At 51.4% G+C, this 24,832-nt stretch overlaps 1 protein-coding gene across 1 annotated transcript; it reads right to left on the reverse strand.

Moving 5' to 3' along the window:
- Positions 1 to 7,667: 7,667 nt before the first annotated feature.
- Positions 7,668 to 19,463, reverse strand: ALPL (alkaline phosphatase, biomineralization associated). Its single transcript, XM_075328322.1, is given in 12 exon segments — positions 7,668 to 7,943; positions 8,703 to 8,822; positions 10,024 to 10,215; positions 10,293 to 10,427; positions 10,493 to 10,562; positions 14,044 to 14,187; positions 14,731 to 14,906; positions 15,383 to 15,470; positions 15,472 to 15,558; positions 15,704 to 15,819; positions 16,126 to 16,245; positions 18,999 to 19,463. Coding segments are annotated over 12 exon segments (1,578 nt in total). The 5' UTR covers positions 19,063 to 19,463; the 3' UTR covers positions 7,668 to 7,677.
- Positions 19,464 to 24,832: the final 5,369 nt, after the last annotated feature.

A 24,832-nucleotide genomic window follows, 5' to 3' on the forward strand; every position in this document is an offset into this window, starting at 1 on the left:
GTGAGGTGAGGTGTGGGGGGGCTGTGATGTGAGGTGTGGTGTGGGGGGGCTGTGATGTGAGGTGAGGTGTGGGGGGCTGTGATGTGAGGTGTGGGGGGGCAGTGATGTGAGGTGTGGTGTGGGGGGGGCTGTGAGGTGAGGTGTGGGGGGCCGTGATGTGAGGTGTGGGGGGGCTGTGATGTGAGGTGAGGTGTGGGGGGGCTGTGATGTGAGGTGTGGGGGGGCTGTGAGGTGAGGTGTTGGGGGGGGCTGTGATGTGAGGTGAGGTGTGGGGGGGCTGTGTGATGTGAGGTGTGGGGGGGCTGTGAGTGAGGTGAGGTGAGGTGCGGTGGGGGATGTGTGAGGGGTTGGGGGCGGTGTTCCCGCTTCAGGGCTTTCGCATTAGTTTGGGCCTCCGCCCTAGTATATGATGAGGAGATTAACCCTTTGTTGGGTCCGCAGTGATCCCCGACCTCCAGACGTCAGGGCACACGAAGGGTTAACAGGAGCTGTTGATTAGTGGCCCCTCCTGCGCCTATAAATGAGGCTGCAGCCCCGCCCCCTCCTCCTCCTCCTCCTCTTGTCAGGTGAGTGGCAATGCCGGGACCCCCAGCGCCGGGGACACGTGCGGGGGCGACTACAGCAAGCCGACATCTGCAGAGCATTACACCACACATACATAGTGATATATCCTGCAGATTATTACACCACTGACCTCTCTGCGGAGCATCGCTCCTCCACCTCCTGACAGATACATAGTGATATATCCTGCAGATTATTACACCACTGACCTCTCTGCAGAGCATCGCTCCTCCACCTCCTGACAAATACATAGTGATATATCCTGCAGATTATTCACACCACTGACCTCTCTGCGGAGCATCGCTCCTCCACCTCCTGACAGATACATAGTGATATATCCTGCAGATTATTACACCACTGACCTCTCTGCGGAGCATCGCTCCTCCACCTCCTGACACATACATAGTGATATATCCTGCAGATTATTACACCACTGACCTCTCTGCGGAGCATCGCTCCTCCACCTCCTGACAGATACATAGTGATTATATCCTGCAGAGCATTACACCACTGACCTCTCTGCAGAGCATCGCTCCTCCACCTCCTGACAGATACATAGTGATAATATCCTGCAGATTATTACACCACTGACCTCTCTGCAGAGCATCGCTCCTCCGCATCGCTCCTCCACCTCCTGACACATACATAGTGATATATCCTGCAGATTATTACACCACTGACCTCTCTGCAGAGCATCGCTCCTCCACCTCCTGACAGATACATAGTGATATATCCTGCAGATTATTACACCACTGACCTCTCTGCAGAGCATCGCTCCTCCACCTCCTGACACATACATAGTGATATATCCTGCAGAGCATTACACCACTGACCTCTCTGCAGAGCATCGCTCCTCCACCTCCTGACACATACATAGTGATATATCCTGCAGATTATTACACCACTGACCTCTCTGCAGAGCATCGCTCCTCCACCTCCTGACAGATACATAGTGATATATCCTGCAGATTATTACACCACTGACCTCTCTGCAGAGCATCGCTCCTCCACCTCCTGACACATACATAGTGATATATCCTGCAGATTATTACACCACTGACCTCTCTGCAGAGCATCGCTCCTCCACCTCCTGACAGATACATAGTGATATATCCTGCAGATTATTACACCACTGACCTCTGCAGAGCATCGCTCCTCCACCTCCTGACAGATACATAGTGATATATCCTGCAGATTATTACACCACTGACCTCTCTGCAGAGCATCGCTCCTCCACCTCCTGACACATACATAGTGATATATCCTGCAGATTATTACACCACTGACCTCTCTGCAGAGCATCGCTCCTCCACCTCCTGACAGATACATAGTGATATATCCTGTAGAGTATTACACCACTGTCCTCTCTGCAGAGCATCACTCCTCCACCTCCTGACAGATACATAGTGATATATCCTGCAGATTATTACACCACTGACCTCTCTGCAGAGCATCGCTCCTCCACCTCCTGACAGATACATAGTGATATATCCTGCAGATTATTACACCTCTGACCTCTCTGCAGAGCATCGCTCCTCCACCTCCTGACACATACATAGTGATATATCCTGCAGATTATTACACCACTGACCTCTCTGCAGAGCATCGCTCCTCCCACCTCCTGACAGATACATAGTGATATATCCTGCAGATTATTACACCTCTGACCTCTCTGCAGAGCATCGCTCCTCCACCTCCTGACACATACATAGTGATATATCCTGCAGATTATTACACCTCTGACCTCTCTGCAGAGCATCGCTCCTCCACCTCCTGACACATGCATAGTGATATATCCTGCAGAGTATTACACCACTGACCTCTCTGCAGAGCATCGCTCCTCCACCTCCTGACACATACATAGTGATATATCCTGCAGAATATTACACCACTAACCTCTCTGCAGAGCATCGCTCCTCCACCTCCTTACAGATACATAGTGATATATCCTGCAGATTATTACACCACTGACCTCTCTGCAGAGCATCGCTCCTCCACCTCCTGACAGATACATAGTGATATATCCTGCAGATTATTACACCACTGACCTCTCTGCAGAGCATCGCTCCTCCACCTCCTTACAGATACATAGTGATATATCCTGGAGAGTATTACACCACTGACCTCTCTGCAGAGCATCGCTCCTCCACCTCCTGACACATACATAGTGATATATCCTGCAGAATATTACACCACTAACCTCTCTGCAGAGCATCGCTCCTCCACCTCCTGACAGATACATAGTGATATATCCTGCAGAGTATTACACCACTGACCTCTCTGCAGAGCATCGCTCCTCCACCTCCTTACAGATACATAGTGATATATCCTGGAGAGTATTACACCACTGACCTCTCTGCAGAGCATCGCTCCTCCACCTCCTGACACATTACATAGTGATATATCCTGCAGATTATTACACCACTGACCTCTCTACAGAGCATCGCTCCTCCACCTCCTGACAGATACATAGTGATATATCCTGCAGATTATTACACCACTGACCTCTCTACAGAGCATCGCTCCTCCACCTCCTGACACATACATAGTGATATATCCTGCAGATTATTACACCACTGACCTCTCTGCAGAGCATCGCTCCTCCACCTCCTTACAGATACATAGTGATATATCCTGGAGAGTATTACACCACTAACCTCTCTGCAGAGCATCGCTCCTCCACCTCCTGACACATACATAGTGATATATCCTGCAGAGTATTACACCACTGACCTCTCTGCAGAGCATCGCTCCTCCACCTCCTTACAGATACATAGTGATATATCCTGGAGAGTATTACACCACTGACCTCTCTGCAGAGCATCGCTCCTCCACCTCCTGACACATACATAGTGATATATCCTGCAGATTATTACACCACTGACCTCTCTACAGAGCATCGCTCCTCCACCTCCTGACAGATACATAGTGATATATCCTGCAGATTATTACACCACTGACCTCTCTACAGAGCATCGCTCCTCCACCTCCTGACACATACATAGTGATATATCCTGCAGATTATTACACCACTGACCTCTCTGCAGAGCATCGCTCCTCCACCTCCTGACAGATACATAGTCATATATCCTGCAGATTATTACACCACTGACCTCTCTGCAGAGCATCGCTCCTCCACCTCCTGACACATACATAGTGATATATCCTGCAGAGTATTACACCACTGACTTCCCTGCAGAGCATCGCTCCTTCACCTCCTGACAGATACATAGTGATATATCCTGCAGAGTATTACACCACTGACTTCTCTGCAGAGCATCGCTCTTCCACCTCCTGACAGATACATAGTGATATATCCTGCAGAGTATTGCACCTTGTACGTTCCCAGGACATGGCTGACTGCTCTGGTCACTGTGGTGCATGTGTGATCAGAGTCTCGGTGTTTGCACAATCTTCTGGCGCTGCTCCAGTGGGTTTGGATTCTGCCGTTGCGATTCCTCCATGTTCTTCTGTGCAGTGGGGGCTCCAGACCTTCCTACAATGAAAGTGATGAACCCCCCTCCACTGCAGCTCTGGAGGTGACTGGAGGATAAGACATGATGTAACAGCCGAATAGTGAGTGCAGCTCTGGAGGATAAGACATGATGTAACAGCAGAACAGTGACTGCAGCTCTGGAGGATAAGACATGATATAACAGAATAGTGACTGCAGCTCTGGAGGATAAGACATGATTTAACAGAACAGTGACTGCATCTCTGGAGGATAAGACATGATATAACAGAACAGTGACTGCAGCTCTGGAGGATAAGACATGATTTAACAGAACAGTGACTGCATCTCTGGAGGATAAGACATGATATAACAGAACAGTGACTGCAGCTCTGGAGGATAAGACATGATGTAACAGCAGAATAGTGACTGCAGCTCTGGAGGATAAGACACGATATAACAGAACAGTGACTGCAGCTCTGGAGGATAAGACATGAAGTAACAGCAGAATTGTGAATGCAGCACTGGAAGTGAATGGAGGAGGACATGATGTAACGGCAGAATAGTGAGTGCAGCTCTGGAGGTGACTGGAGGATAAGACATGATGTAACAGCAGCATAGTGAGTGCAGCTCTGGAGGTGACTGGAGGAGAAGACATGATGTAACAGTAGCATAGTGAGTGTAGCTCTGGAGTGTTTTGCCGCGCGTCCTGACACTGCTGCTGTTCTCCGCTCTTATCCTATAAATGGCGGCTGGTCCCCGTCTCCTCGGATTATACTGGCTGCCTTTGTCTCCGGCCTCAGACGGGAATTTCCTCCAATAGAAGGGTCCGGGGCAGACGTGTTCCTGGCGTGTTCCTGGCGTGTTCCTGGCGTGTTCCTGCTCGGTGTTTTCAGGCCAAGACCCTGCTATTTATACCCCAGTGATGCTGGGCTGTGGCTCCTCCTTGTGGTTGGAGCAGGCAGTATCGGGGTTCAGGGGGCTCATATCTGGGGCGGTGGTCCCGTTCCCCTCCCGAGTCTCTTCTACTTCTTTCACATTTACATCTTTATTTACAGAAATGACACAATCAGGAAATGTACAATCTGCCCCCGGGGAGCCCCCATCTCCCCGGTGTAGTCCTGTACAATCTGCCCCCGGGGAGCTCCCATCTCCCCGGTGTAGTCCTGTACAATCTGCCCCCGGGGAGCTCCCATCTCCCCGGTGTAGTCCTGTACAATCTGCCCCCGGGGAGCCCCCATCTTACTGGTGTCGTCCTGTACAATCTGCCCCCGGGGAGCCCCCATCTTACTGGTGTCGTCCTGTACAATCTGCCCCCGGGGAGCCCCCATCTTCCCGGTGTGGTCCTGTATAATCTGCCCCCGGGGAGCCCCCATCTTACTGGTGTCGTCCTGTATAATCTGCCCCCGGGGAGCTCCCATCTCCCCGGTGTAGTCCTGTACAATCTGCCCCCGGGGAGCCCCCATCTTACTGGTGTCGTCCTGTACAATCTGCCCCCGGGGAGCCCCCATCTTACTGGTGTCGTCCTGTACAATCTGCCCCCGGGGAGCCCCCATCTTACTGGTGTCGTCCTGTACAATCTGCCCCCGGGGAGCCCCCATCTTACTGGTGTCGTCCTGTATAATCTGCCCCCGGGGAGCCCCCATCTTCCCGGTGTGGTCCTGTACAATCTGCCCCCGGGGAGCCCCCATCTTCCCGGTGTGGTCCTGTACAATCTGCCCCCGGGGAGCCCCCATCTTCCTGGTGTCGTCCTGTACAATCTGCCCCCGGGGAGCCCCCATCTTACTGGTGTCGTCCTGTATAATCTGCCCCCGGGGAGCCCCCATCTTACTGGTGTCGTCCTGTACAATCTGCCCCCGGGGAGCCCCCATCTTCCCGGTGTGGTCCTGTGCAATCTGCCCCCGGGGAGCCCCCATCTCCCCGGTATCGTCCTGTACAATCTGCCCCAGGGGAGCCCCCATCTCCCCGGTGTAGTCCTGTACAATCTGCCCCTGGGGAGCCCCCATCTCCCCGGTGTAGTCCTGTACAATCTGCCCCTGGGGAGCCCCCATCTCCCCGGTGTAGTCCTGTACAATCTGCCCCTGGGGAGCCCCCATCTCCCCGGTGTAGTCCTGTACAATCTGCCCCTGGGGAGCCCCCATCTCCCCGGTGTAGTCCTGTACAATCTGCCCCTGGGGAGCCCCCATCTCCCCGGTGTAGTCCTGTACAATCTGCCCCCGGGGAGCCCCCATCTCCCCGGTGTAGTCCTGTACAATCTGCCCCCGGGGAGCCCCATCTCCCCGGTGTAGTCCTGTACAATCTGCCCCTGGGGAGCCCCATCTTCCCGGTGTCGTCCTGTACAATCTGCCCCTGGGGAGCCCCCATCTCCCCGGTGTAGTCCTGTACAATCTGCCCCTGGGGAGCTCCCATCTTCCCGGTGTCGTCCTGTACAATCTTCCCCTGGGGAGCTCCCATCTTCCCGGTGTAGTCCTGTACAATCTTCCCCTGGGGAACCCCCATCTTCCCGGTGTCGTACTGTACAATCTGCCCCCGGGGAACCCCCATCTTCCCGGTGTGGTCCTGTACAATCTGCCCCAGGGGAGCCCCCATCTTCCCGGGGTTGTCCTGTCAGTTTGCAGGCCGCCATTACCCCCAATGGCCGCTGATATTTGGGTCCGGCTGTCGCTCCGCTCATTAGTGGCTTTATCCTGTAAGTTTTCCACTGGACGGTGTAGCAGAGCTGAAGTAGCACAAGGTTGTAGCATGATTCTCGGGGCGAGGGTGCTGGTCAGCACGGGGCGGTCAGCAGGGTGAGGGCGCTGGTCAGCACGGGGCGGTCAGCAGGGCGCTGGTCAGCACGGGGCGGTCAGCAGGGCGCTGGTCAGCACGGGGCGGTCAGCAGGGCGAGGGCGCTGGTCAGCAGGGCGAGGGCGCTGGTCAGCACGGGGCGGTCAGCAGGGCGAGGGCGCTGGTCAGCACGGGGCGGTCAGCAGGGCGAGGGCGCTGGTCAGCACGGGGCGGTCAGCAGGGCGAGGGCGCTGGTCAGCACGGGGCGGTCAGCAGGGCGAGGGCGCTGGTCAGCACGGGGCGGTCAGCAGGGCGAGGGCGCTGGTCAGCACGGGGCGGTCAGCAGGGCGAGGGCGCTGGTCAGCACGGGGCGGTCAGCAGGGCGAGGGCGCTGGTCAGCACGGGGCGGTCAGCAGGGCGAGGGCGCTGGTCAGCACGGGGCGGTCAGCAGGGCGAGGGCGCTGGTCAGCACGGGGCGGTCAGCAGGGCGAGGGCGCTGGTCAGCACGGGGCGGTCAGCAGGGCGAGGGCGCTGGTCAGCACGGGGCGGTCAGCAGGGCGAGGGCGCTGGTCAGCACGGGGCGGTCAGCAGGGCGAGGGCGCTGGTCAGCACGGGGCGGTCAGCAGGGCGAGGGCGCTGGTCAGCACGGGGCGGTCAGCAGGGCGAGGGCGCTGGTCAGCACGGGGCGGTCAGCAGGGCGAGGGCGCTGGTCAGCACGGGGCGGTCAGCAGGGCGAGGGCGCTGGTCAGCACGGGGCGGTCAGCACGGGGCGGTCAGCAGGGCGAGGGCGGCGGTCAGCACGGGTCGGTCAGCAGGGCGAGGGCGCTGGTCAGCACGGGTCGGTCAGCAGGGCGAGGGCGCTGGTCAGCACGGGGCGGTCAGCAGGGCGAGGGCGCTGGTCAGCACGGGGCGGTCAGCAGGGCGAGGGCGCTGGTCAGCAGGGTGAGGGAGGCGGTGGTGCTTTGCCTGGAGCTCGCTGACGTGCAGTGGTCGAGGTTCTGCCCGATGCAGGCGGCGTAGGCCATGACGTGTGGGATGTAGTTCTGCTCGTGGACTCCGTGCAGCAGATGCGCCATCGGGCCCCTGGCAAAAATGGCGACGTCCTCTCCACCGTGCGTCTCCTGCTGCAGAGGAACCGCCGACTGTGCCTGGTAGGACGGCCGAGCTGGAAAGACATCGAGGCCGTGAGGGGTCAGCGCCATGATTCCACCGGGGCAGAAGGCGCATGCCCACCATCTTCAAGATCTCGTGTGAGTTTTGACGGGAGGTGGGAAGGGGTGTGGCGGCGGTGCGGGGAGGTGTGGCGGCGGTGCGGGGAGGTGTGGCGGCGGTGCGGGGAGGTGTGGCGGCGGTGCGGGGAGGTGTGGGCGGCGGTGCGGGGAGGTGTGGCGGCGGTGCGGGGAGGTGTGGCGGCGGTGCGGGGAGGTGTGGCGGCGGTGCGGGGAGGTGTGGCGGCGGTGCGGGGAGGTGTGGCGGTGCGGGGAGGTGTGGCGGTGCAGGGTGCGGGGAGGTGTGGCGGTGTGGCGGTGCAGGGTGCGGGGAGGTGTGGCGGTGCAGGGTGCGGGGAGGTGTGGCGGTGTGGCGGTGCAGGGTGCTGGGAGGTGTGGCGGTGCAGGGTGCGGGGAGGTGTGGCGGTGTGGGCGGTGTGGCGGTGCAGGGTGCTGGGAGGTGTGGCGGTGCAGGGTGCTGGGAGGTGTGGCGGTGCGGGGAGGTGTGGCGGTGCAGGGTGCGGGGAGGTGTGGCGGTGCAGGGTGCGGGGAGGTGTGGCGGTGTGAGGCAGGTTTTGTGCTCCCATGAGCCTTCAGAGCTGCGGGTTTGTTACAGTGGCGCTGACACACTCACGAGCTGCTGTACAGAAGATGCTGTGACAGCCAGCAGAGATCTTGAAGATGGCGGCTGCTGAGCTTCTCTGCGCGGTACTCACTGTAGTCCACGGTGGAGACGTTCTCGCGGTTCCCGGCGGTCAGGCGGTACCCAGGGCCGTTCCCGTACAGGATGGATGTGAAGGGTTTCTGGTCGATGTCGCTTAGTGTTGGGGCCAAACCTGCAATAGAGAAGATGGGAAGACGCAGGTCCTGGTGCCCGGGGGCTGTGGTGGTGGGTCCTGGTGCTCGGCTGAGATCACATGACCCCCGGGGGCGAGGTGGTGGGTCCTGGTGCCCTGCTGAGATCACATGACCCCCGGGGGTGAGGTGGTGGGTCCTGGTGCCCGGCTGAGATCACACGACCCCCGGGGGTGAGGTGGTGGGTCCTGGTGCCCGGCTGAGATCACATGACCCCCGGGGGTGAGGTGGTGGGTCCTGGTGCCCGGCTGAGATCACACGACCCCCGGGGGTGAGGTGGTGGGTCCTGGTGCCCGGCTGAGATCACATGACCCCCGGGGGTGAGGTGGTGGGTCCTGGTGCCCGGCTGAGATCACATGACCCCGGGGCTGTGGTGGTGGGTCCTGGTGCCCGGGGGCTGTGGTGGTGGGTCCTGGTGCTCGGCTGAGATCACATGACCCCCGGGGGGTGAGGTGGTGGGTCCTGGTGCCAGGCTGAGATCACATGACCCCGGGGCTGTGGTGGTGGGTCCTGGTGCTCGGCTGAGATCACATGACCCCCGGGGGCGAGGTGGTGGGTCCTGGTGCCCGGCTGAGATCACATGACCCCCGGGGGCGAGGTGGTGGGTCCTGGTGCCCGGCTGAGATCACATGACCCCCGGGGGCTGTGGTGGTGGGTCCTGGTGCTCGGCTGAGATCACATGACCCCCGGGGGCTGTGGTGGTGGGTCCTGGTGCTCGGCTGAGATCACATGACCCCCGGGGGCGAGGTGGTGGGTCCTGGTGCCCGGCTGAGATCACATGACCCCCGGGGGCTGTGGTGGTGGGTCCTGGTGCTCGGCTGAGATCACATGACCCCCGGGGGCTGTGGTGGTGGGTCCTGGTGCCCTGCTGAGATCACATGACCCCCGGGGGCGAGGTGGTGGGTCCTGGTGCCCGGCTGAGATCACATGACCCCTGGGGCGAGGTGGTGGGTCCTGGTGCTCGGCTGTGATCACATGACCCCCGGGGGTGAGGTGGTGGGGCCTGGTGCTCGGCTGTGATCACATGACCCCCGGGGGTGAGGTGGTGGGTCCTGGTGCCCGGCTGTGATCACATGACACCTGGGGGTGTGGTTGCAGGTTTTGGTGCCCGGCTGAGATCACATGACCCGGTGTCGGGCGACCATCGCCCCTTCATCTCCATACACCGACCCTCCTACTCACCGAAGATGGAGGTGCCGCGATGCGTGTAGCCGCCGAATGTGAAGACGTGGGAGTGGTCGGCGGTGACGACGGTCAGCGTGTCTTCTGCAGACGTCATGTTCCTCGCGAGGCCAATGGCGAGGTCCATCTGCACCGCCTCGTGCAACGCTTGCTTGGCTTTACCCTCGTGGTGCCCGTGGTCAATGCGTCCACCTAACCAACGGGAGTCTTGTGAGTTGCGCCCCCTGCAGCTCAGAACATGTGGCTGCGCCTTTGGACCCGTCACTCACCTTCCACCAGCAGGAAGAAGCCTTTAGGGTTCTTCTTCAGGACACTGATGGCGACTCTCACCATCTCCGGGAGGGAGGGGTCCGCGCTCGTGTTCCTGTCCAGTTCATACATCAAATCCACCGGCTCAAAAAGGCCTAGAACAGAAGAGACATGAGGCCCGGACTCTGACCCCAGCTGGCCTAGAGGGGGCAGCACTTACCGAGAAGATAGTCCACATCCTGCGGCCGCAGAGACATCAGCTGCTCCCGATTCCAGACATAATGTGCGGCCTGTGGGGAGAGGACGAGCGCAATAATCCATCAGAGCTCCCCCTAGTGGTGGCTGCAGACAGGATCTTATCATGTATCTCTGTATACAGGGAGCTCCCCCTAGTGGTGGCTGCAGACAGGATCTTATCATGTATCTCTGTATACAGGGAGCTCCCCCTAGTGGTGACTGCAGACAGGATCTTATCATGTATCTCTGTATACAGGGAGCTCCCCCTAGTGGTGGCTGCAGACAGGATCTTATCATGTATCTCTGTATACAGGGAGCTCCCCCTAGTGGTGTCTGCAGACAGGATCTTATCATGTATCTCTGTATACAGGGAGCTCCCCCTAGTGGTGTCTGCAGACAGGATCTTATCATGTATCTCTGTATACAGGGAGCTCCCCCTAGTGGTGTCTGCAGACAGGATCTTATCATGTATCTCTGTATACAGGGAGCTCCCCCTAGTGGTGACTGCAGACAGGATCTTATCATGTATCTCTGTACACAGGGAGCTCCCCCTAGTGGTGGCTGCAGACAGGATCTTATCATGTATCTCTGTATACAGGGAGCTCCCCCTAGTGGTGGCTGCAGACAGGATCTTATCAGGTATCTCTGTATACAGGGAGCTCCCCCTAGTGGTGACTGCAGACAGGATCTTATCATGTATCTCTGTATACAGGGAGCTCCCCCTAGTGGTGGCTGCAGACAGGATCTTGTCATGTATCTCTGTATACAGGGAGCGCCCCCTAGTGGTGGCTACAGACAGGATCTTGTCATGTATCTCTGTATACAGGGAGCGCCCCCTAGTGGTGGCTGCAGACAGGATCTTATCATGTATCTCTGTATACAGGGAGCTCCCTCTAGTGGTGGCTGCAGACAGGATCTTATCAGGTATCTCTGTATACAGGGAGCTCCCCCTAGTGGTGGCTGCAGACAGGATCTTATCATGTATCTCTGTATACAGGGAGCTCCCCCTAGTGGTGACTGCAGACAGGATCTTATCATGTATCTCTGTATACAGGGAGCTCCCTCTAGTGGTGGCTGCAGACAGGATCTTATCATGTATCTCTGTATACAGGGAGCTCCCCCTAGTGGTGACTGCAGACAGGATCTTATCATGTATCTCTGTATACAGGGAGCTCCCCCTAGTGGTGGCTGCAGACAGGATCTTATCATGTATCTCTGTATACAGGGAGCTCCCCCTAGTGGTGTCTGCAGACAGGATCTTATCATGTATCTCTGTATACAGGGAGCTCCCCCTAGTGGTGTCTGCAGACAGGATCTTATCATGTATCTCTGTATACAGGGAGCTCCCCCTAGTGGTGGCTGCAGACAGGATCTTATCATGTATCTCTGTATACAGGGAGCTCCCCTTAGTGGTGACTGCAGACAGGATCTTATCATGTATCTCTATATACAGGGAGCTCCCCCTAGTGGTGGCTGCAGACAGCATCTTATCATGTATCTCTGTACACAGGGAGCTCCCCCTAGTGGTGGCTGCAGACAGGATCTTATCATGTATCTGTATACAGGGAGCTCCCCCTAGTGGAGGCTGCAGACAGGATCTTATCATGTATCTCTGTATACAGGGAGCTCCCCCTAGTGGTGACTGCAGACAGGATCTTATCATGTATCTCTGTATACAGGGAGCTCCCCCTAGTGGTGGCTGCAGACAGGATCTTGTCATGTATCTCTGTATACAGGGAGCGCCCCCTAGTGGTGGCTGCAGACAGGATCTTGTCATGTATCTCTGTATACAGGGAGCGCCCCCTAGTGGTGGCTGCTGACAGGATCTTATCATGTATCTCTGTATACAGGGAGCTCCCCCTAGTGGTGGCTGCAGACAGGATCTTGTCATGTATCTCTGTATACAGGGAGCGCCCCCTAGTGGTGGCTGCTGACAGGATCTTATCATGTATCTCTGTATACAGGGAGCTCCCCCTAGTGGTGACCGCAGACAGGATCTTATCATGTATCTCTGTATACAGGGAGCTCCCTCTAGTGGTGGCTGCAGACAGGATCTTATCATGTATCTCTGTATACAGGGAGCTCCCCCTAGTGGTGGCTGCAGACAGGATCTTATCATGTATCTCTGTATACAGGGAGCTCCCCCTAGTGGTGGCTGCAGACAGTATATTATCATGTATCTCTATATACAGGGAGCTCCCCCTAGTGGTGACTGCAGACAGGATCTTATCATGTATCTCTGTATACAGGGAGCGCCCCCTAGTGGTGGCTGCTGACAGGATCTTATCATGTATCTCTGTATACAGGGAGCTCCCCCTAGTGGTGACCGCAGACAGGATCTTATCATGTATCTCTGTATACAGGGAGCTCCCTCTAGTGGTGGCTGCAGACAGGATCTTATCATGTATCTCTGTATACAGGGAGCTCCCCCTAGTGGTGGCTGCAGACAGGATCTTATCATGTATCTCTGTATACAGGGAGCTCCCCCTAGTGGTGGCTGCAGACAGGATCTTGTCATGTATCTCTGTATACAGGGAGCTCCCCCTAGTGGTGGCTGCAGACAGGATCTTGCCATGTATCTCTGTATACAGGGAGCTCCCCCTAGTGGTGGCTGCAGACAGGATCTTATCATGTATCTCTGTATACAGGGAGCTCCCCCTAGTGGTGGCTGCAGACAGGATCTTGTCATGTATCTCTGTATACAGGGAGCTCCCCCTAGTGGTGACTGCAGACAGGATCTTGTCATGTATCTCTGTATACAGGGAGCTCCCCCTAGTGGTAGCTGCAGACAGGATCTTATCATGTATCTCTGTATACAGGGAGCTCCCCCTAGTGGTGGCTGCAGACAGGATCTTATCATGTATCTCTGTATACAGGGAGCTCCCCCTAGTGGTGGCTGCAGACAGGATCTTATCATGTATCTCTGTATACAGGGGGCTCCCCCTAGTGGTGGCTGCAGACAGGATCTTATCATGTATCTCTGTATACAGGGGGCTCCCCCTAGTGGTGGCTGCAGACAGGATCTTATCATGTATCTCTGTATACAGGGAGCTCCCCCAAGTGGTGGCTGCAGACAGGATCTTATCATGTATCTCTGTATACAGGGAGCTCCCCCTAGTGGTGGCTGCAGACAGGATCTTATCATGTATCTCTGTATACAGGGGGCTCCCCCTAGTGGTGGCTGCTATCATTAGAAGGATCATGTGACATTTTGCCGCTAGTAATGGTTTGGGATTGTTGGTGGTGGAGACCGTTCTTGTCTTGTCCACCGCGTCCCATGTTGTCCCTTTCTTGTGTCTTGTAGGTGAGGCTGTGGATTCCCCCAGGATGGAGGTTGATGATGGACTTTCGGCGTTGTCTCGGGCAGGTGAGTGCCCTCACTAGGTCTCCTGCTTTTGGGGTGACTCGTGGGGCCGGTGCTAATGTAAAGTATGAGTTGTGTGGTGCTCGGCTGGAGGTGTGGGGTACAGTGTGGTCTCCTGGTCGCCCCTGAGGTGGTGGGATCCCCCTTTCAGGCGGGGTCCTCAGTGTTACCTTGTTTCTGGGCTTCTTGTCCCTCCACACTTGGGTCAGGTTGAGTCCGTCTAGTCTTGTGCCGTTCGCCTTCCCATCCCGTGGGTATTCCACGTCGGGGGTGTTTTTGGGGAACATGTACTTCCGGCCCCCTCCCATGATGACCTGTAACGGGACATTGGTGTCAGCCTCGCGCCTCTCCTCCTTCTCTTCCAGTGAAGAAGCTTCTGCTCCAGACGCGGTTCCGACAATCCTCCAAAACGGTAAGTCTTCACCGGTGCCCCCCTCCCCCCCCCCCCCCTCTCCTGTGTACACGGTGACCCCCTCCCCTCTCTTCCTCTATGTACACGGTGACCACCTCCCCATCCCTTCCTCTGTGTACACGGTGACCCCCTCCCCCCCCCTCTCCTGTGTACACGGTGACCCCCTCCCCCCCCCTCTCCTGTGTACACGGTGACCCCCTCCCCCCCCCTCTCCTGTGTACACGGTGACCCCCTCCCCCCCCCTCTCCTGTGTACACGGTGACCCCCTCCCCCCCCCCTCTCCTGTGTACACGGTGACACCCCCTCTTCCTCTGTGTACACGGTGACCCCCTCACCCCCTCTTCCTCTGTGTACACGGTGACCCCCTCACCCCCTCTCTTCCTCTGTGTACACGGTGACCCCCTTTCCCCTCCCCACTTGTGTGGTTCCCCCCCCCCCCCCTTACCTCGATGTCCGGGATGTTGGCCATCAGTTGCCAGGCGATGTCCTTACACCCTTCCTCCACCGCTTCTTTGGGCATCTCGTTGTCAGAGTACCAGTCGCGGTTGACGCAGTGGGCATAGGCGGCGCTGGGCGTGGCGTGATTCACCCTGGTGGTGGTCACCACTCCGACAGACTTCCCTGTAAGGATAAGGCTTGTGGTGAGGACGGGCCGCCACCATCCTGTCGCCCTGACCTGCTGCTCATGAAGCAGGGGGCTCTGGATGAGCTGGCCGGTATCTGCTGCTGCTGTCCTGCGTGCGGTCGCCCTGACCTGCTGCTCATGAAGCAGGGGGCTCTGGATGAGCTGGCCGGTATCTGCTGCTGCTGGATTACTAGTCATGAGGGATCTGCATAATTTGGGTAACTCCGGGGGCAGCTGTGATCTGTGGCTGCCCCCTTTGGTGGTCTGTGGACCATGTAATGATGGGGGTCCACTGTCTGGCTCCTCCCCCGCTCCTTCCCCTGCGCTCCCCCGCTCCTTCCCCTGCGCTCCCCCGCTCCTTCCCCTGCGCTCCCCCGCTCCTTCCCCTGCGCTCCCCCGCTCCTTCCCCTGCGCTCCCCCGCTCCTTCCCCTGCGCTCCCCCGCTCCTTCCCCTGCGCTCCCCCGCTCTTACCTGCGTCCTTGGCCCACTTCAGGATGGAGGTGACCTCGTTGCCCTTGGTGGTGTTGCACAGACCTCGCACCGCGGCCGCGTTCACGCCCCACCGTCCCCTCGTTGGCCTTCACACCGCACAGGTAGGCGGTGGCGGTGCCGGCGCTGTCGGGGACCTGTGCGTTGGTGTTATAGGTCTGTGGAGGGAAAGCACGGCGGGGTCACACTGGAGATAATGGAGGTGGCCGCTGGCGTAATAGAGGGTCTCTGGGTGATGCCCCCTGTCCTGGGTCTCTGCAGTCATCACATAATAATGGGGTCGTGGTGACATGATGGACTCACCTTGGCCAGCGCCACGTACGGGAACCTGTCCATCTCCAGCACGCTCTCCTCTCCGGGCTTTCCCGCCAGCTGGCCCTTTAATATCCGCGTTGCTGTGACTGTTGGCACCCCCATGCCTGCGATGGAGGAGGGTCATTAGTGGGTGGCCGTGTCCCCCTGCCGTGTCCCTCCCCGCCGTGTTTCTCCCCCCGCCGTGTTTCCCCCCTCCCCTCGCTCTCCCCGCCGTGTTTCCCCCCCTCCCCTCGCTCTCCCCGCCGTGTTTCCCCCCTCCCCTCGCTCTCCCCGCCGTGTTTCCCCCCTCCCCTCGCTCTCCCCGCCGTGTTTCCCCCCTCCCCTCGCCCCCCCCCTGCCGTGTTTCCCCCCTCCCCTCGCCCCCCCCTGCCGTGTTTCCCCCCTCCCCTCGCCCCCCCGCCGTGGCTCACCGTCCCCCAGGAACATGATGACGTTGTTGGCAATCCTAATGTTCAGCCTCTGCAGCTCCAGCGCCTTCCGCAGCGTCTCCTGGGCCTGGCTCCTCCAGTATTCGGGGTCCTTCTCCTCATCTATGGGGGGTCACAATATAAAGGCCGCTCCAACACCCGTCACCAGCCCAAAAAGCACAATCTCTGCTACCAGCCAGGAACGTCTGTACGGCTGCTGCTCCGTCATGACTCAGGTCTGGGGGTCCGACCACCGAGACCCCACTGACCCCGAGAACTGGAGGAGGACGTGTGCTGCCCCAGGATCAGTGGGGTCACTGCTAAGAGACCCCCGGGGTGTGGGAAGATACCCCTGCAATACTTCACAGCTCGCTGTCACAACACCTAAAAGCCTGACCATGCCAGTGTCACCTCCATTCACCTCCAGAGCTGCACTCACTGTCCAAAGAGGTAAATGTACACCTAATGGTCTGGAGGGTGACACACTGTAACAGAATAGTGAGTTCAGCTCTGGAGGTGACTAGAGGATAAGATACGATGTAACAGCAGAATAGTGAATGCAGCTCTGGAGGTGACTGGAGGGTAAGGCTACTTTCACACATCCGGTTTGAGCTCTGTGGCTCAATCCGGCTGTGACACCTATGCAACGGATGCGGCGAAAACACCACATCCTATGCATAAGTTTTTACATGCGGCCGGTCCGGTTTTTCCCGGTTGCGGCACGCTACTGAGCATGCGCAGTGGAAAAAACCGCATGCGGCGGCCGGATGCGTTTTTTCCGCATCGCGCCGCATCTGGCGTCCATAGGCATGCATTGAAAATGCGCCGCAGCGGCCGGATGCGGCGCGATGCGTTTTTTTTTTTTGCCAGAGCAAAAAACGTTGCAGGGAACGTTCTATCCGGCCGCGGCATCGGCTAAATCTGCCGCATGCGGCAAAAACCGGACCGAACGCAAGCCCCTGCGGCACAATACGGTACTAATGTAAGTCTATGCAAAAAAAAACCGCAACCGGCGTCACAAACGGTTGCGGTTTTTCTGCAGAGTGACGTATTGTGCCGCACAGCAAAAACCGGATGTGTGAAAGTAGCCTAAGATATGATGTAACAGCAGAATAGTGACTGCAGCTCTGGAGGATAAGACACGATATAACGGCAGAATAGTGACTGCAGCTCTGGAGGATAAGACACGATGTAACTGCAGAATAGTGAGTGCAGCTCTGGAGGATAAGACACGATATAACGGCAGAATAGTGACCGCAGCTCTGGAGGATAAGACATGATGTAACAGCAGAATAGTGACTGCAGCTCTGGAGGATAAGACACGATATAACGGCAGAATAGTGACTGCAGCTCTGGAGGATAAGACACGATGTAACAGCAGAATAGTGACTGCAGCTCTATAGGATAAGACATGATGTAACAGCAGAATAGTGACTGCAGCTCTGGAGGATAAGACACGATGTAACAGCAGAATAGTGACTGCAGCTCTGGAGGATAAGACACGATATAACGGCAGAATAGTGACTGCAGCTCTGGAGGATAAGACATGATGTAACAGCAGAATAGTGACTGCAGCTCTGGAGGATAAGACATGATGTAACAGCAGAATAGGGACTGCAGCTCTGGAGGATAAGACATGATGTAACAGCAGAATAGTGACTGCAGCTCTGGAGGATAAGACACGATGTAACAGCAGAATAGTGACTGCAGCTCTGGAGGATAAGACACGATGTAACAGCAGAATAGTGACTGCAGCTCTGGAGGATAAGACACGATGTAACAGCAGAATAGTGACTGCAGCTCTGGAGGATAAGACACGATGTAACAGCAGAATAGTGACTGCAGCTCTATAGGATAAGACATGATGTAACAGCAGAATAGTGACTGCAGCTCTGGAGGATAAGACATGATGTAACAGCAGAATAGGGACTGCAGCTCTGGAGGATAAGACATGATGTAACAGCAGAATAGTGACTGCAGCTCTGGAGGATAAGACACGATGTAACAGCAGAATAGTGACTGCAGCTCTGGAGGATAAGACATGATGTAACAGCAGAATAGTGAATGCAGCTCTGGAGGATAAGACACGATGTAACAGCAGAATAGTGACTGCAGCTCTATAGGATAAGACATGATGTAACAGCAGAATAGTGAGTGCAGCTCTGGAGGATAAGACACGATGTAACAGCAGAATAGTGACTGCAGCTCTGGAGGATAAGACATGATGTAACAGCAGAATAGTGACTGCAGCTCTGGAGGATAAGACATGATGTAACAGCAGAATAGTGACTGCAGCTCTGGAGGATAAGACATGATGTAACAGCAGAATAGTGACTGCAGCTCTGGAGGATAAGACATGATGTAACAGCAGAATAGTGACTGCAGCTCTGGAGGCTAAGACATGATGTAACAGCAGAATAGTGACTGCAGCTCTGGAGGATAAGACATGATGTAACAGCAGAATAGTGACTGCAGCTCTGGAGGATAAGACATGATGTAACAGCAGAATAGTGACTGCAGCTCTGGAGGATAAGACATGATGTAACAGCAGAATAGTGACTGCAGCTCTATAGGATAAGACATGATGTAACAGCAGAATAGTGACTGCAGCTCTATAGGATAAGACACGATATAACGGCAGAATAGTGACTGCAGCTCTGGAGGATAAGACACGATGTAACAGCAGAATAGTGACTGCAGCTCTGGAGGATAAGACATGATGTAACAGAAGAACAGTGAGTGCAGCTCTGGAGGATAAGACATGATGTAACAGAAGAACAGTGAGTGCAGCTCTGGAGGATAAGACATGATGTATCAGCAGAATAGTGAGTGCAGCTGGAGGATGAGCAGTAGCTGTAGTGATGTTGCCCTCTTACCTGGGAAGTTCTGGGCCAGGACCGTGTTGAGCAGCAGCAGTATCAGGCAGCGTGCGGTGTCCATCCTCTGCTCCGGTCAGAACAGCTCCAGCACGGTGTGCGCGGCCCTGCGATCAGAGGATGAGGAGAGTCACCGGCCGAGCGGACGCCGGACCCAACAATCCCATATTCACAGCCTGCAGCGTCTGCGGCCGCAGAGCAAACAGCGCGCCCCGTCATTATAGCGGATTTATACAGGATAAAAGCAGAAAATCCTGTTCACAGCGCGGTATAAACAGCCGAAAATAACCGGGAGACGAAAGGGCAGAAGGCGGCGACACCGCGCACAAAGGGGCCATTATACCGAGCCCCAGTGTCCTCAACTGCCAGCAGTATTATAGCACTTAAATTCCTGTATATAGGGGGCAGTATTATAGTAGTTATATTCTTGTATATAGGGGCAGTATTATAGCACTTAAATTCCTGTATATAGGGGGCAGTATTATAGCAGTTATATTCTTGTATATAGGGGCAGTATTATAGCACTTAAATTCCTGTATATAGGGGGCAGTATTATAGTAGTTATATTCCTGTATATAGGGGCAGTATTATAGTAGTTATATTCTTGTATATAGGGGGCAGTATTATAGTAGTTATATTCTTGTATATAGGGGCAGTATTATAGTAGTTCTATTCTTGTACATAGGGGCAGTATTATAGTAGTTATATTCTTGAATATAGGGAGCAGTATTATAGTAGTTATATTCTTGTATATAGGGGCAGTATTATAGTAGTTATATTCTTGAATATAGGAGCAGTATTATAGTAGTTATATTCTTGTACATAGGAGCAGTATTATAGTAGTTATATTCTTGTATATAGGGGCAGTATTATAGTAGTTATATTCTTGAATATAGAGAGCAGTATTATAGTAGTTATATTCTTGTATATAGGGGCAGTATTATAGTAGTTCTATTCTTGTACATAGGGGCAGTATTATAGTAGTTATATTCTTGTATATAGGGGCAGTATTATAGTAGTTATATTCTTGTACATAGGGGCAGTATTATAGTAGTTATATTCTTGTATATAGGGAGCAGTATTATAGTAGTTATATTCTTGTATATAGGGGGCAGTATTATAGTAGTTATATTCTTGTATATAGGGGCAGTATTATAGTAGTTATATTCCTGTATATAGGGGGCAGTATTATAGTAGTTATATTCCTGTATATAGGGGCAGTATTATAGTAGTTATATTCTTGTATATAGGGAGCAGTATTATAGTAGTTATATTCTTGTATATAGGGGGCAGTATTATAGTAGTTATATTCTTGTATATAGGGGCAGTATTATAGCACTTAAATTCCTGTATATAGGGGGCAGTATTATAGCAGTTATATTCTTGTATATAGGGGCAGTATTATAGCACTTAAATTCCTGTATATAGGGGGCAGTATTATAGTAGTTATATTCTTGTATATAGGGGCAGTATTATAGTAGTTATATTCTTGTATATAGGGAGCAGTATTATAGTAGTTATATTCTTGTATATAGGGGCAGTATTATAGTAGTTATATTCTTGAATATAGGAGCAGTATTATAGTAGTTATATTCTTGTACATAGGGGCAGTATTATAGTAGTTATATTCTTGTATATAGGGGGCAGTATTATATTAGTTATATTCTTGTATATAGGGGCAGTATTATAGTAGTTATATTTCTGTACATAAGAGCAGTATTATAGTAGTTATATTCTTGTATATAGGGGCAGTATTATAGCACTTAAATTCCTGTATCTAGGGGGCAGTATTATAGTAGTTATATTCTTGTATATAGGGGCAGTATTATAGTAGTTATACTCTTGTACATAGGTGCAGTATTATAGTAGCTATATTCTTGTACATAGGAGCAGTATTATAGTAGTTATATTCTTGTATATAGGGGCAGTATTATAGTAGTTATATTCTTGTACATAGGAGCAGTATTATAGTAGTTATATTCTTGTATATAGGGGCAGTATTATAGTAGTTATATTCTTGTACATAGGGGCAGTATGATAGTAGTTATATTCTTGTATATAGGAGCAGTATTATAGTAGTTATATTCTTGTATATAGGGGGCAGTATTATAGTAGTTATATTCTTGTACATAGGAGCAGTATTATAGTAGTTATATTCTTGTACATAGGGGCAGTATTATAGTAGTTATATTCTTGTATATAGGAGGCAGTATTATAGTAGCTATATTCTTGTACATAGGAGCAGTATTATAGTAGTTATATTCTTGTATATAGGGGGCAGTATTATAGTAGTTATACTCTTGTACATAGGTGCAGTATTATAGTAGCTATATTCTTGTATATAGGAGCAGTATTATAGTAGCTATATTCTTGTACATAGGAGCAGTATTATAGTAGTTATATTCTTGTATATAGGGGGCAGTATTATAGTAGTTATATTCTTGTATATAGGGGGCAGTATTATAGTAGTTATACTCTTGTACATAGGTGCAGTATTATAGTAGTTATATTCTTGTACATAGGAGCAGTATTATAGTAGTTATATTCTTGTATATAGGAGCAGTATTATAGTAGTTATATTCTTGTATATAGGGGCAGTATTATAGTAGTTATATTCTTGTACATAGGGGCAGTATTATAGTAGTTATATTCTTGTATATAGGGGCAGTATTATAGTTATATTCTTGTACATAGGGGCAGTATGATAGTAGTTATATTCTTGTATATAGGAGCAGTATTATAGTAGTTATATTCTTGTATATAGGGGGCAGTATTATAGTAGTTATATTCTTCTATATAGGGGCAGTATTATAGTAGTTATACTCTTGTACATAGGTGCAGTATTATAGTAGCTATATTCTTGTATATAGGAGCAGTATTATAGTAGTTATATTCTTGTATATAGGGGCAGTATTATAGTAGCTATATTCTTGTACATAGGAGCAGTATTATAGTAGTTATATTCTTGTATATAGGGGCAGTATTATAGTAGTTATATTCTTGTACATAGGGGCAGTATGATAGTAGTTATATTCTTGTATATAGGAGCAGTATTATAGTAGTTATATTCTTGTATATAGGGGCAGTATTATAGTAGTTATATTCTTGTATATAGGGGGCAGTATTATAGTAGTTATATTCTTGTACATAGGGGCAGTATTATAGTAGATATATTCTTGTATATAGGGACAGTATTATAGTAGTTATATTCTTGTACATAGGAGCAGTATTATAGTAGTTATATTCTTGTATATAGGGGGCAGTATTATAGTAGTTATATTCTTGTACATAGGGGCAGTATTATAGTAGTTATATTCTTGTACATAGGGGCAGTATTATAGTAGATATATTCTTGTATATAGGGACAGTATTATAGTAGTTATATTCTTGTATATAGGGGGCAGTATTATAGTAGTTATATTCTTGTACATAGGGGCAGTATTATAGTAGATATATTCTTGTATATAGGGAGCAGTATTATAGTAGTTATATTCTTGTATATAGAGGGCAGTATTATAGTAGTTATATTCTTGTATATAGGGAGCAGTATTATAGTAGTTATATTCTTGTACATAGGGGCAGTATTATAGTAGTTATATTCTTGTATATAGGGAGCAGTATTATAGTAGTTATATTCTTGTATATAGAGGGCAGTATTATAGTAGTTATATTCTTGTATATAGAGGGCAGTATTATAGTAGTTATATTCTTGTACATAGGGGCAGTATTATAGTAGTTATATTCTTGTATATAGGGGCAGTATTATAGTAGTTATATTCTTGTATATAGGGGGCAGTATTATAGTAGTTATATTCCGGTATATAGGGGCAGTATTATAGTAGTTATATTCTTGTACATAGGAGCAGTATTATAGTAGTTATATTCTTGTATATAGGGGGCAGTATTATAGTAGTTATATTCTTCTATATAGGGGCAGTATTATAGTAGTTATATTCTTGTACATAGGGGCAGTATTATAGTAGATATATTCTTGTATATAGGGACAGTATTATAGTAGTTATATTCTTGTACATAGGAGCAGTATTATAGTAGTTATATTCCTGTACATAGGAGCAGTATTATAGTAGTTATATTCTTGTACATAGGGGCAGTATTATAGTAGTTATATTCTTGTACATAGGGGCAGTATTATAGTAGGTATATTCTTGTACATAGGAGCAGTATTATAGTAGTTATATTCTTGTACATAGGAGCAGTATTATAGTAGTTATATTCTTGTACATAGGAGCAGTATTATAGTAGTTATATTCTTGTACATAAGGGGCAGTATTATAGTAGTTATATTCTTGTATATAGGGGGCAGTATTATAGTAGTTATATTCTTGTACATAGGAGCAGTATGATAGTAGTTATATTCTTGTATATAGGAGCAGTATTATAGTAGTTATATTCTTGTATATAGGGGCAGTATTATAGTAGTTATATTCTTGTACATAGGGGCAGTATTATAGCAGTTATATTCTTGTACATAGGGGCAGTATTATAGTAGTTATATTCTTGTACATAGGAGCAGTATTATAGTAGTTATATTCTTGTATATAGGGGCAGTATTATAGTAGTTATATTCTTGTATATAAGGGGCAGTATTATAGTAGTTATATTCTTGTATATAGGGGCAGTATTATAGTAGTTATATTCTTGTATATAGGGGCAGTATTATAGTAGTTATATTCTTGTATATAGGGGCAGTATTATAGTAGTTATATTCTTGTATATAGGGGCAGTATTATAGTAGTTATATTCTTGTATATAGGGGCAGTATTATAGTAGTTATATTCTTGTATATAGGAGCAGTATTATAGTAGTTATATTCTTGTACATAGGAGCAGTATTATAGTAGTTATATTCTTGTATATAGGGGCAGTATTATAGTAGTTATATTCTTGTATATAGGGGCAGTATTATAGTAGTTATATTCTTGTATATAGGGGCAGTATTATAGTAGTTATATTCTTGTATATAGGGGCAGTATTATAGTAGTTATATTCTTGTATATAGGGGCAGTATTATAGTAGTTCTATTCTTGTACATAGGGGCAGTATTATAGTAGTTATATTCTTGAATATAGGGAGCAGTATTATAGTAGTTATATTCTTGTATATAGGGGGCAGTATTATAGTAGTTATATTCTTGTATATAGGGGCAGTATTATAGTAGTTATATGCTTGTACATAGGGGGCAGTATTATAGTAGTTATATTCTTGTATATAGGGGCAGTATTATAGTAGTTATATTCTTGTATATAGGAGCAGTATTATAGTAGTTATATTCTTGTATATAGGGGCAGTATTATAGTAGTTATATTCTTGTATATAGGGGCAGTATGATAGTAGTTATATTCTTGTGCTCTTTTTGTGCTTATTGATAGTGGAAGAATCCCCCATTCTTTACACTTCAGGCTGCAGTTGGGGGGTGGTAGGTGCTGGCAGTCTGATGTCTTTGGGCAGTAGTAATCCTCTGGTTTGGGGGGCCGCCCCGCTTCCTCCGCTCCCCCCCGGTCCTCGCCCGGGTACTTACCCTGATAATCTGCAGGTGAAGTAGCAGAGGCAGAGGAGGACGGTGAGGGCCACAATGGCGCAGGTGGCGGCGGTGACGAGGACGTGCTCCTCGCTGCTCAGCGCCATAGTCGCCCCTCGGTGCTCAGACCCCGGTGTGAGGCGTCGCGGGCAGAGCTGCAGGTGCGGAGCCATCAGCAGATCCCGGATTAATGTCACCTGATGACACCAATCCTCAGATTACACAGCTGAGGGCGGCGAGGGGGCGACAGCGAGCGGGGGAGACCCCCGAATCCTGGGGAGACCCCCAACACTGCC

This window comes from Anomaloglossus baeobatrachus, chromosome 11 (genome assembly GCF_048569485.1).
Source record: "Anomaloglossus baeobatrachus isolate aAnoBae1 chromosome 11, aAnoBae1.hap1, whole genome shotgun sequence".
In the NCBI taxonomy this organism is placed as follows: Eukaryota; Metazoa; Chordata; class Amphibia; order Anura; family Aromobatidae; genus Anomaloglossus; species Anomaloglossus baeobatrachus.